Source organism: Crocodylus siamensis, chromosome 3 (assembly GCF_052110815.1).
Source record: "Crocodylus siamensis isolate JL-2025a chromosome 3, ASM5211081v1, whole genome shotgun sequence".
In the NCBI taxonomy this organism is placed as follows: Eukaryota; Metazoa; Chordata; order Crocodylia; family Crocodylidae; genus Crocodylus; species Crocodylus siamensis.
This window is the reverse complement of record NC_143397.1, coordinates 72,059,892-72,072,772: the sequence shown is the minus strand read 5'-3', so window position 1 is coordinate 72,072,772 and position 12,881 is coordinate 72,059,892. Positions and strand designations below refer to the sequence as shown.

At 40.1% G+C, this 12,881-nt stretch overlaps 1 protein-coding gene across 2 annotated transcripts in view; it reads left to right on the top strand.

The window, feature by feature from the left end:
• The window catches only part of FBN2 (fibrillin 2), a 302,703-nt gene that overhangs the window by 140,152 nt on the left and 149,670 nt on the right, over nucleotides 1-12,881 (top strand). For both annotated transcript variants that reach the window (XM_090038496.1, XM_090038495.1), the window contains exons 12-18: nucleotides 1,103-1,222; nucleotides 1,769-1,894; nucleotides 4,821-4,943; nucleotides 7,169-7,291; nucleotides 9,671-9,823; nucleotides 10,195-10,248; nucleotides 12,288-12,413. In XM_090038496.1, coding sequence (XP_089894622.1) covers nucleotides 1,103-1,222; nucleotides 1,769-1,894; nucleotides 4,821-4,943; nucleotides 7,169-7,291; nucleotides 9,671-9,823; nucleotides 10,195-10,248; nucleotides 12,288-12,413 — 825 coding nt within the window. The remainder of the gene's footprint in view (nucleotides 1-1,102; nucleotides 1,223-1,768; nucleotides 1,895-4,820; nucleotides 4,944-7,168; nucleotides 7,292-9,670; nucleotides 9,824-10,194; nucleotides 10,249-12,287; nucleotides 12,414-12,881) is intronic.

Here is a 12,881-nt window from a genome sequence, read left to right as displayed (position 1 = left end):
CTTGTAATATATCTGATAGCAAAACCAGTGTTTGCTATTTTCCAGTCTCAGGCCATTTGTATTTTCATATTGTGGAAATCTAGTAGTACATGCAGTCACGAACTGGAATTGAACAAACATGATTGTGGACTGCATTTCTCAGGCCAGCAGGTTACTTCCAAAGTATAAAGAACTGAATTGAACTGAACTTTTAAATCAGACCTTAAATGAAAAAAAGTTTGAAAATCTTTGGAAAGAAAAGCAAGCTACATTTCAGGTTGCTTCTGGCCCCATAAAGGAGCTAGTTGGTCTCTGGCCACATAGGACAAAGTACATACATTACACTTTTACTGGTGTAAGTGATTTGAACTGGTCTATACCCATAACAAAACAGAAGTTAAGTACACATAGGGCATGTCTGTATGTGCATTTATACCCACTTAAATTTACTGTGCAGTAAGCTACTGCACAGTAAGTGGGAATAGGCTGGCATCTACACATGCAGGTGTTAAAGAGCATTAACGGTGTGTGTGGACTGACTTGGGACTAAAGTTAGTCCCAAGTTAGCCCACACATACAGTGTTACTGCATAGTAAGGCGTCTGACACTTTCACAAAACCTCCGCCTGACACTTTCACAATACAGTCATTGTTTTAAAGCTATAATCTGAATTTCATTTTAGAGGCTCTGTGGTAAGCTCTGCTTTTAAGTGTTTAAAACTTGCTTGTTGCCCTGTAGATTCATTTTGTAGATTCTGATTATTTGGAAGAAAGAGAACAGGTGATTGTTCTATTTAATAAGTGAATACAAAGCTTTTTCACTTCTGTTAACTAGTGGTCAGATCTCTTGTCTCAAAGTCCTCAAAGCTTTTTTTTTTTTTCCTCCTTTCAAAAAAACATGTTATCTGTATTCCTTTGTTTTTTGAAAATGCAGTTTCATGATTACACTTAGTATAGGTTTGTGTGTTTGGGGAAATAATTTTGATGAACGTAGGTTTCAAGCGTAAACATTTGGCTGTTAATTACCTTATTTCTTCAGTCATTAAATGGTATACCTGAAAGAAGAATTGCTGAATAAATAATAGTGTGAAGTCTCTAATGGGCATCTCCTCTGCTGCCGACAGATGTTGATGAGTGCACATCAAACCCATGTACTAATGGAGATTGTGTCAACACACCTGGATCCTATTATTGCAAATGTCATGCAGGTTTCCAAAGAACTCCTACCAAGCAAGCTTGCATTGGTAAGAAAATGTACTTGCACGTGGTGTAAGATGTTATGCCTGACCTGCTATGTCAGATTCTCTTGGAGTTTAGCAAGCAATTACTAGTAAAGTCTTTTCAGTAAATTATGACACTGATGTAATTGCCTTTAATTAAAGTTTTAAGCCTGGGTTACCCTTGCATTTTTTCTATAGAAAAAAACATAATGATTTATTTTTTCCCTTTGTCATTTATCCCTTCCTTCCAATATCTTAGTTACTTGTCTAGCTGTTTCACATTGAAGAATCCACAGAAAGAAAGGCAGTATTTAGATTAATAGATTCTTTAAGTGTAGGGGAATTATTGACTCTAATTATGAAATGATATTTCATAGGCTTTATTAACACAATAAAAGTTATTGCAATAACAGGCTGAAAGTATGATAATAGTTCAAGAGAATGAATTTTTACCACCTTCAAAAAGTTTCTAGGAAATATTTTCTGACAGGGTCTTTTAAAACAATATCTATTACTTTGCCACTCTTAATTCATTGACTAGTAAATCATCTGATCGCATTTCTCACTTAGATATTGATGAATGCATCCAAAATGGTGTTCTTTGTAAAAATGGCCGGTGTGTCAATACTGATGGCAGCTTCCAGTGTATTTGCAATGCTGGCTTTGAACTAACTACAGATGGAAAAAACTGTGTCGGTAAGGAACACTCTTCTTTGTTTTTGAACAGTCTCTGCTTTCACATTTCTAGAAATTGCCCTTAACACAATATTCCTGATGTTTCAAGTTCAGGTTTCACAAAGTAACTTCTGATGTGAGGGATAGCCTCACTGGGGTCAAGCAGACAGTACATAAAGCTTCCCCATTCCCCAGATGCTGCAGAATGGTGCTTCAAAAACTACATTCTCTCCTTGAGTTAACCAGTGCACAGCTGCATTTCACCACCCATAGCCTGTTGTCATTGGTGTGGCTGATGTAGAAGATGGTGAGATAGTCAAAACCACAATCCCACATTCTTCAGATGCCTTTGAAAATGATTTGGGGTTTACCTCAGGAAGAGTGTCATGAGACTAACCCATGTAGTTTCCTAAGTAAACATATTGCAATTGTGACAATAAGTGACAATAAATGTTTAATAAAAGATATCACAAAAAAAGTTGCCTCGTATATATTTTCTGAATGATCATAGCTACAACCCTCCCCACCCCCATTGTGACTGCTGTCATTTGTGCGGTTTAAATAAAGTTAAAGCTGTTCTTACTCTTGCCCTACTCCCTACATTGCACCTTGGGCATGTTTACCCATTCATGAATGTGCCATAATTATGGCACATTAAGTTTAGTACCTATAATAACAGATTCTAAACTTAATGCATCATAATTGACGCTACTGTGCATTGGCACAAACAAAAGCTTTTTTGTGGCATTAATTTGCATTAAATTAAGTCTGCTGTGCGTTAGCACATTAGCATGGTTTTTGCTAGCCGTGCTAATGTGCAGTAGAATTAGTCTTCTGTGCATTAAGCGCCTTGTGTTGATGTTCCCCTTTTGTCACGTTTTGGCCCCTGAAGAGTCTATGTCTTTGTAGGTGTTAGTTTTATACATTTAGGCTGTAAAAGCTTTGCTGCAAGTGCTGTGGTTTGCCATGTGTTTTGTATCAGCTATTGTTTTAATATAAATAATAAAACATTTAATATTAAATGTACTTAGATGAAAAAATGTTATATTTATTTATATTTTAATGACTTAAGAAAACATTAAACATATTTATTCTTCCTGGTTAAAGGCAAGGATTTCATTAGAGTAATAAACTTTATCCCAACTACATAGTTGGTCCAATAAAAGATATCACCCTAAGAAATCTTTGCCCCTCGCAATTTCTGGAGCATCATGGCTTCAGCATCACTCTTACACTACCTTCCTGCTTAAATGCATTAGGTAAGGTTTTGCTTTTTTGATAAGTCCTTATACTGATGCACTATTATATAGTGTATGATGTGCCTTCCCCTTTGATGGTACAAAACAGAACATTTACCACTGATGGAGTCCACAGGTGGTTATTTGTTTCAGGGAAACAGCATGTCCCATCCAGTCTCCGTAGAATGTGTCTTCTCCTTCTGTGGTGTTAAAGATCAGAATTTTAATTTTGATTATGAAGTGTCATGAGACACTTCTAAGAAAAATATCTTAGAAGTGTGGCTGCACCACACTGAATTCCTCAGGATGGCTAATTGTCATTTTGCTTCCTCCTAAAAGAGGAGGAGGCAGCATTTACCTGAGGATATACTCTGCTGAAATATTCTAGGCTAGTGGTTGTCAACCAGGGGTACGTGTACCCATAGGGGTACTTAAAAAGCTCCTAGGGGGTATACAGAACTAATGTGGCTGATAAATGCCACGTGCATGCATACAGCTGCAGCACAGTACACAGGCAGCCAGGAGAGCAGCTGGGTCCAGCTGGTAAGTGTGTTGTGAGGGAAAGGTCCTGTGAGGGGAAGATTGAGGCCCCAGTGGTGGGGGAGGGAGTGGGGCTGAGGTAGGGGCTGCCCAGTCGGGTCAGGGCACTGGACTGAGCCACGTGAGGGGTGACTCCTGCTGCTGCACACACCTTGGAAGGCATGGGAGGTGTATGCCCCCAGATATGTGCAGGGTGGAGTGGGCTGATGCTGTGGGCTGGGGCCGGGGCTACACTGGACTCTTCCTGGCAGGGGCAGGGCCAGGAGGTCTGTACTTGGGGTGGGTAGCGGTGGCACTGGGAGGGGGCTACAGGAAGGGCTCCAGCCACTCCAGCATTTGCTATAGTTCCCCCAACACTCCCAGCACCACCACTGCTACCCGCCCCAAGCACAGCCTGGACCAGCCGCCAGCTGGGAAGAACCCAGCACAGGCCTCAGCTCACAGTAGCAGCCTGCCCTCACCCCATGTGCAGATCTGGGGCACCCACCCCCCCATGCACTCCTGGGGGTGCATGTAACAGCGGGAGCTGCCCCCATGCAGCTCAGTCCATCGCACTGCCCTGGCTGGCCAGCCCCTGCCCCTGCCGCAGCCCTACTCCCTCCCCAACCCCTGGGTCAGCCTGCCCTGCACCACCCTACCCTGTGTGCAGATCTGGGGGCATATGCTCCCCCATGCCTTCCCGGGGTGTGTGCAGCAGTGGGAGCTGCCCCCCCCTTGCGCCACCCCCGACTGAGCCACTTGCGGCTCCATCCTGTGCTCTGCCTCAGTTGTTCAGCCCCAGCCCCACCTCTGCTCCTTCCCTCACTGCAGGGGCCTTGATCTGCCCTCCCACTCCTTAAAAACAAGAAAAAAATATAAAGGGGTACATGAGCTGAAACTTTGAGAGAGAGGGGATACACTTGTTAAAAAAGGTTGAAAACCCATTAGGCAAATGACATTTTTCACTCTGCTGAAGGTGATGCTGCTTCTATGTGTAGTCTGCAGACTTTTCGGACAATTTTTGCAAATTTTACTTGTAGGGTTGAAACTGGGGAGGAAAAACAACTCTGCCATGTAGTCATTGAGAGTTTACTTTATTTGCACTAAGCAACACTTACCTAGTGATATCCAGAAGTTAATTCCTCAAGGATATAGGAACATAAGTAATTTTCTCTGTTCTGTTTCTGCAGACCATGATGAATGCACTACTACAAACATGTGTTTAAATGGGATGTGTATAAATGAGGACGGTAGCTTCAAATGCATCTGCAAACCAGGGTTTGTTTTAGCTCCAAATGGGCGTTATTGTACTGGTATGTATGACTGTGAGAATACATTAAGACAATTTTATTGAAACCGTCTTTTCCTATCTAGTGAACCATATAAGAATGACAAATCTTTTTATCACTTGGAATTAATAATCTTCAGTACCTTACTAATTTGGTACAATAGGTGATGAAGCTGCCTAAAAATACTCATTGGAATTCTAGAAGGAAGTTATTGAACCACTTACAGTTACAGTAGCTAGATGACAAGGTAGATTTTGAAAGCTATGGAAAAACATTGTAGCTGTAATGCAATCTGTGCACACTGCAAGAAATAGTTATGGGGGTGCAGTGCTTCAAATATTGATAATTTAAGTAACATTCAAATGTAAATTTTTCATTTGTGTTTTTTTTTCTTAATTACGTAATGTTTCTTAAAACATCAACGCTACTACATTGGGCTAAGTACAAGCTTCTTTGGTGAAATTATTTAAAAGATAACCTTAAACATTTTAATAATGAAGACCAATTTGTTTCCTACTGAAACCAACAAGAGGTTTTTGTGGACTTTACTGGGTGCTGGATTGGGCGTGTTTTCTAGTACAAAATGATTTCATAGGTCAAGTTTATTTAAAAACATTTTTTCTATATTAATATTGGACCTCTTCTGTGAATCTCCTTCCTTTTAATAAGCATACAGTTTGTTGTTTATATTCAAAGGTTATTTTGGAGCTGTTCACATAGATGAAAATGAATAAAGTAAATCTGCTTTTCTCCCCAGTTGTACAGACATACAGTGTCTGCAAATTAAAGAAAAAAATGCAAGAGAAATCTTGGAATTTAAATCAAATTCTGGAATGAGGAGGAAGAGAAATTCCAACTCTTTCTCACGTTTCTGAAATACAAATTACTAGTGAACTTGCTGAGCATGAGGAAAAGAAGGGAAAAGAAAAATACTAGAGCTCCGCTGCTTGAACTAATATATGAGATTAATGAGCAGAGGTTACCTAGCTTTGATTTAACTCATGTGTCATGTAAGATAAATTACAAAGTGCTAGTTCATTCGGGGAGCAGACTCCCTTTCACTGCTTCTTAAGTATCATGAATAAACCGTCAGATTTGAGAGAGTAACAGATCAAAAGTCTCACCAGTTTTTGGGATTCCCACGGTATGTGCGGAAGTGGGTGTGTGGTGCAGACAGTTCTCCTAAGCACTTGGCTGCCCTTGGGAACTTGTGGAAGCTGAGGCATGCAGGGAGTCCTCCTCTCCAGCCAGAAGGCCACTTCATGCTTTCATAGCCATATTGAAGCACTCTGCGGGGAGCTGCGTGGTGCTGAAGTGCAGTGGTGTAACTAGAGTGGGTTGAATGGCGTAATTGCCACAGGCACCAGCTTCTTGGGGCAGAGTGAGAAAAGGTGGCTGCTGCTGGCAGCCACGTGTTAGTGATCACAATTATAATAGCAGTGGCAACTAGAAGTTGTCATGCTCTGGGTGCCTTCTACTATGCTGCTGCACCAATTTGCACATCTGTCCAGCACCTAACTTCATTTTTTAGACTGCTGTATTACTGTGAAATAGCTCACAGAAAAAAAGGGGGACATCTGCAATTAATGTGCTAAATATATAGTCTTGAGTTGCCTTTAGACTCAGTTTATATTCCTGAAAATTCGATTTTAGACATGTGCCTTTTGGCTGAGGCCTTTCACATTAAGCCCATTGTTGGCCACAGTGAGTGCATCTACACATGTGCTTTACTGTGGAGTTGACTAATTAGCTTAACAGTAAAACGTCACCGCCTACATGTGTGCCTGTATTAGGGTGCAGTAAATTAATTAACTGCACTGTAGGATAGTACTGTCTGAGACAAGTAATATCCTATGGCAGAGTCATTTAGTGTGCCAAAATGCATGTGTAGACCATGACCAGGGCTGACTGTTGCACAAGGGTGCTACAGTGCAGGTGTTGCCTGCCAGCTAGCCCCGCACTGTACCGCCCTAATGCCCCAGCCAGCCCCACTGCAGCACACTGAGCTGGGGTGGAGCAGCTTAAGTTTATTTCTTCGCCCTAATAGCACATGTAGATGCACCCAGTGTGGAAAACTATAGTTTAGTCCCAACGTGGAAACAAAACAAGGCAATACTAATAATCCCTGTGCTATCATACTGCCAAGGAGCAATGTGTAAATTAAATTGAAATCTACTTACTCTAGATTAATTACATTAAACTACTTGAAAATGGTAATGAGTTACTGAGTTATGTCTTCCTCTGAGCAGATATTGATGAATGCCAGACATCAGGGATTTGCATGAATGGTCATTGTATTAATACTGAAGGATCATTTCGATGTGAATGTCCACCTGGCCTGGCTGTTGGTGTTGATGGTCGTGTTTGTGTAGGTAAGTGAAACTTCCTTAATGGGAAGCAATGAGAATTTAATAGTTAATGTCAGTATTAGCTGTAGAATTAAAATGTTTCTTAGTGGATTTTTTCTCCCACACTGCTGATATGGGAGCTGTGTTGGGGTCCTTTGGTCATATGATCTTCTATTTCTTTACTTGTATGCATCTATTCAGGGTGGATGGCTTCACTTACACATTTTGCCCCCCTTTCCACTGCTAATTACCCATCTCAAATCACTAGACAAGAAAATCACTTTAGTCAAGAGGATGTTTTCTTTTTGATATTCTTTTGTCTCTTACTCTTGTCCCGGCTCTCATTGCACATTCCTTTTGTGCTATGAAGGCCAGGTGAAATAGAAGAAACTCCCATCAGGAGATATACAACAAATGCAACCTAAAGAATAATTATTTTATGTGGACTCAAATTTGAACTCACTGTATTATGTAGCGTGCAGTTGTGCTCCCCAGTAAACTCAAAGTTAGATGTTAAAAAGCTTAGGCAATAACTGAACTCTTACTAACTCAACTTTAACATATATAAATTTTAGCTTCACATAATGAAAAATACTGGGTTTATGGACAACTTCTGTGAGAGGTGAACTTAAATTCATTATTTTTACTTCAGAAAAGTCTGAAAATCATGTTGTCATAAAAATTAGAGGAGAAAAAGCTGTAAAAAGGCATGTGCAGTTCTGGATAGTTCCAGACAGTAAAAATGATTTGTGCAGTTCAGTTTATGTTAAACTAACCTTTTTCTTAGGAATCTCTTGAGTCTTAAAAGAGTAATCAACTAAGGAACATAACAAAGGCTCAACCTTCTGTAATCTATTGTGACAGGAAACCTGCCCAGCTGCCTTCCTGGGGCACTGTGTTTTTTTCTTTTTCCACTAGACTGCTCCCCAGATCTGGGTTGCTCATTTTAATCTGTGCCCTTGGACGGGCCTGTAAAATCTGTAACTGTCCTGGGAAACATAGGACAGATGGTCACCGTATCTAGGATGCACTGGTCCCAGTCCCCTACCCAAAGCAAGGATAGAGTCCAGGTGCCAGAGCTTGTAGACACGTTTCTACTCACCAGTAAGAGCTGTACAGGCAAGGAACGTTATTAACCATTTATGTGCAACTGCTTATAACTGTTTAATATCCCATAGATTTAGAATGGTCCAAGTATAACATGTAACTTCACCCTTAGTTATTTCACAGTATTATTACACAGCAGCAGAACCACTGAATCATCCAGTAGCATTTGGTGGCTGAGTGGAGCTGATTGTACCCTCTGTCTAGGAGACAGCAGTAGGAAGCAGTTTGGTGCTTGGTTTTCTGTGCTCTCTTTATCTTCTGTTTCCACAATTCCAACAGCTTAGGGCTTTACAGGTTGTAGGGATAATTCTACGTAGTATTTTACAGTAGTGTACTGATGGCGGGTTGAGGGGAGGGTTGATCAGGGCAGCAGCCCTTAGTGCTGCCTTTGATGGAAGGATGCAGAAATGGCTGCCACTAAAGCGGTGGCTGTTTGTGGCACCCAGATCAGCACAGTGGCAGCCGACACTGCCGTGTGCCCTTCTATGCCTCTGCTATTTTATGTATGAGCATGTCATACCGCTTTAAGAACTACCATAAATCATTACAATTTCAGCTGGAAATTCCCTTGAGATGACATGAAATTATGAGGCAAAATCATGATTCATTTGGGAAATTGTTTTACAGAAAAGATGTTGTAATTATTCCAGACATGCAGTAATGTAGGTCATTTCAAATATGGCACAGCAAAAATTTCTTTTAGACATAACCATCTGAATAAGACTTCTATCCAGCTTTTTCTGGTGAATGAGTTGGATAATATTCAGACAATCTGGGCCCCAGGAAAATATTCTTAATCTGAAAGCTAACACATTACATAGGACTGTCTGTTTTTAATCATGCTTACAGGTGGGTTAGGCACGTCCCAGGAAAATAAAATTAAAGAACTTACAGTCAGATGACCACATTCTGCCACCCATTACCTGTACATTGAATATATATATATTTTTCCTCCATGAGCACTGTCACTGACTCTTGTGGGACTATACACAGAGTAAATTACTGTATTATTAAACATAAATAAGCATGCAGTTAGCCCCTAAGTAACAGGTTTGGATAGAATGAACGTGTACTATAAAGGAGAATGGACACTTGAAAATATAATACAGACAGGTTTTTAGACCCAAAGTTTGCTCTACATGCCCTGGGCTCTCAATAACTTCTGAGGAGTCATCCTCTTCCAGGACACAGTGGTATCCCTTTCACTAGGTAAGATTATAGCTTTTACTTCTTTTTGAGAGGGTACTGATTTGTGTCACATGCAGTCACGGTTGCTTCTCTGTTTGACCTTTTTAGACACTCATATGCGTAGCACATGCTATGGAGGAATTAAAAAGGGGGTTTGTGTCCGTCCTTTCCCTGGGGCTGTGACAAAATCTGAATGTTGCTGTGCCAATCCAGACTATGGCTTTGGAGAACCTTGTCACCCATGTCCTACCAAGAACTCGGGTAAAGTTGCATGTTTCCTCTGATCACATGGTTTGCACAGACAGAAAAGTGTTATTCAAAGTAGATTAATAAATTATTTCATAATTATAATGTGAAGAGGACTAGAAATTGTACAGGTTGTCTCTGAAAATAGTGTCTCATAAAAATATGTGATAACATGGCAAAACTGTACACAGGGATTATTATTCACAAATTATTTATTTCATGTTACTTGTTATTTCATTCATGTATAGATATTTAATTTTATTAGATAAGATCATGGGAACATTCTTTTTGAAGATTTAAGTTGGTTTGTTTTAGGACAAAGAAGATAGAATAATAAGAGCCCTAACGTTCTTTATTTTGGAACATCTCTTGTTTCCTTCAAACAGCTGAATTCCATGGTCTGTGTAGCAGTGGAGTAGGCATTACTGTGGATGGGCGAGGTGAGATTTCAGATTTTCTTTTTTAAATATATGACTTAAATAAAAGGGGTTCTAAAGAAGATCCAGAATGTTCTCCATGAAACTTTGAAGGTAAGAGGGTTTTGTCTGGCCTTCAAAGGTTCATTCATCCTACAGTGGGAAGGATGAATACAATCAGATCCCTCCAAAACAGATCTTTCTCCTTCTTTTTGAGACAGCATTAATTTGTGTCACCTGCAGTGACGAGTCCAGTGCCAGTACTCATTCCACAAGTTGGGGTGGGCAGGCTATCTTCTCTGATAAATCAAAGCTGGAAGTGAAGTTGAGGGAAGGGATTCCCATATAGAAGCTGAGCAACAGAAATTAGAAGCCCTAAATATTTGGTACAGTGAAGGAAAAACTCCTTTGTTTGGCCTACATTGCCTTCATTTGAGAGGCTGGACGAGGTTTGGAGAGCTGGGAGGGCTGATGGCAGCCCTTAAGTAAGTGGAAGCAACTGAAGAAGGAATGACGACACACACTGTTATGATTTTCTGCCAGAGTGTTCCCAGATGAGTTAATAAAGTTGTGGCCCAATTAAACCACATCCCTTTCATTTTGTCTTTCTTCCTGTGTGGTCAGTGCAATTGTTCCAGTTCAAATCAATGGAAAACTCCCATCTATTTCAGTGGGAACAGGATGAGAACTTAGGAATGTACTTTCAGCCATAACATAGTAAGCATTTAAAAGCACCATTAAACTATAAAGGAAAAGGTCATTGCTGTACAGCACTGTAAGTGCCTAATCCTACTCTTTATCTTTTTATGGGCTCATTTTAGTGCCTTGCAAAATCTATAGATAATGTACAAGCCAAGTTTGTAAACTCTGAGCTGTCAGTTCATTGGATATACAAGATCTGCTGCGTTCTTTTGGAGAGGCTGTTACTCTCACAAGAGAAATAATGGTGGTCTACAATGCTGACAGTTCCAGCCAATGGGAATTTGCATGAAGCTCTGTTTGGAGGTTATGGTCTCTGCTCGATATATAGAAGCTTAACCACTTATTAGGGAAGTAAGGCAAATTGTATTCTCCAGTCTTCACCAGGTATTTGACCAAAATTGTAATGTTATGCAGGGATCAAATATAAATTAAAATCCTCTTGGGGTGCCTTGAGGAAATGGTAGCATTTGCTATGGATCTCTCACAGCAGGATCCTGCTGCCAGGGACTCCTGCTACTGCTTACACTGAGAAATTCTGCTCATTTACTTAACCATTCCTTAAAGCAGAAGAAAATTGATCCTTAGCTGGAACATAAAATGGCCCAGTACTATGTTATTCTCCTTGTTCACTCCTTACACAAACACACCAATCACCTATATAATCTCTATGCAAAATCATGCTTAACTCTTTATCTTAATCACAGTATCTTAACCTCACTGCAGTGACAGTCACCAAACCCCATCCCCATCATTCAGTTCTTGAGCAACGAGTTTAGCCCAGGAAGCTTGCTCCCTGAGGATATTAGCAGAGTTGAGAAGTAGCTGAGCCTTCTCTCTCTACTTTACCACAAAAAAAAAATCCTTAAGAGGGCTGAGCCTTCCTTCTGCTTTAGAAAGAATGTGTACTAAAGGGAGGTAGGATATAGAAGGTATAGCATGACATTTTCCCAGATATTCCAGTCTCTCATGAAGATGTTGGAAAATTCTGACATCTTTACATGAGATACAGCCAGAGGAGTGGAATTTTCCAATAGGATTATAACACAATCCTTTTTATCATGTCTTATGTGTTTGAGACACTTGGATTTCAATTGATTGCTATAATTCTAAAGCCTTGGATTAAATCTGTTGTAAGCCTCTTAAATGCTTTAGGATCAACATATTAGTATATATGTCAGTCACGTACCCGTATTTTCAAAGTATTTCACTCAAGAATCATAACTTCTTACATAGGCCCTAAACCTACTGACAGACTTTGTGTTTTGAGTTAATGGTATTTTTATGTGTCCACCCACTCCTTAGACTTGTCATAGCTCTGAATACATGGAATAGCTACAATATTCTGTTTTGTATTAATATAGATATTAATGAATGTGCATTGGACCCTGATATTTGCTCCAATGGAATTTGTGAAAACCTACGTGGTAGCTACCGTTGTAATTGTAACAGTGGTTATGAACCTGATCCTTCTGGAAGGAACTGTGTTGGTAAGTTGCTTCATGTATTGAATTCTCACTCATTTCCGTAGAAGCAGGACTAGAGTGTGAGAAGAATGGCTATGACTTTTGGCTCCAAAGAAAAAGCACAACTTCTTTTTGAGAAAAACTTCCTCTTTAGCCGTTGCATGGCCACTACTTCTACAGTTGCTAGTATAGTTTTTGTCTGTCTGTTTGTTTTTTGAAGGTTTTTCTACTTCTTTTTAAAATTCCCATTGGTCTAGCTATCTGGGAAGTAATGGGAAGAGAGATCACTGCAGTTTCACAGGAATTCGAATAAATGTTTCCATATATCTGAATCTGTGTATTCATACTGCTGCACACTCTGTGTCAAGGGTCCCCAAACCATTTTCGTCTGAGGACTGTATAGTAATTCGCCAGAAGGTAATTTGCCAAAGGCCAACATTTTCACATAATAAAATGGAGCAGATGACAGTCACTCTCATAATTAATGTAGAC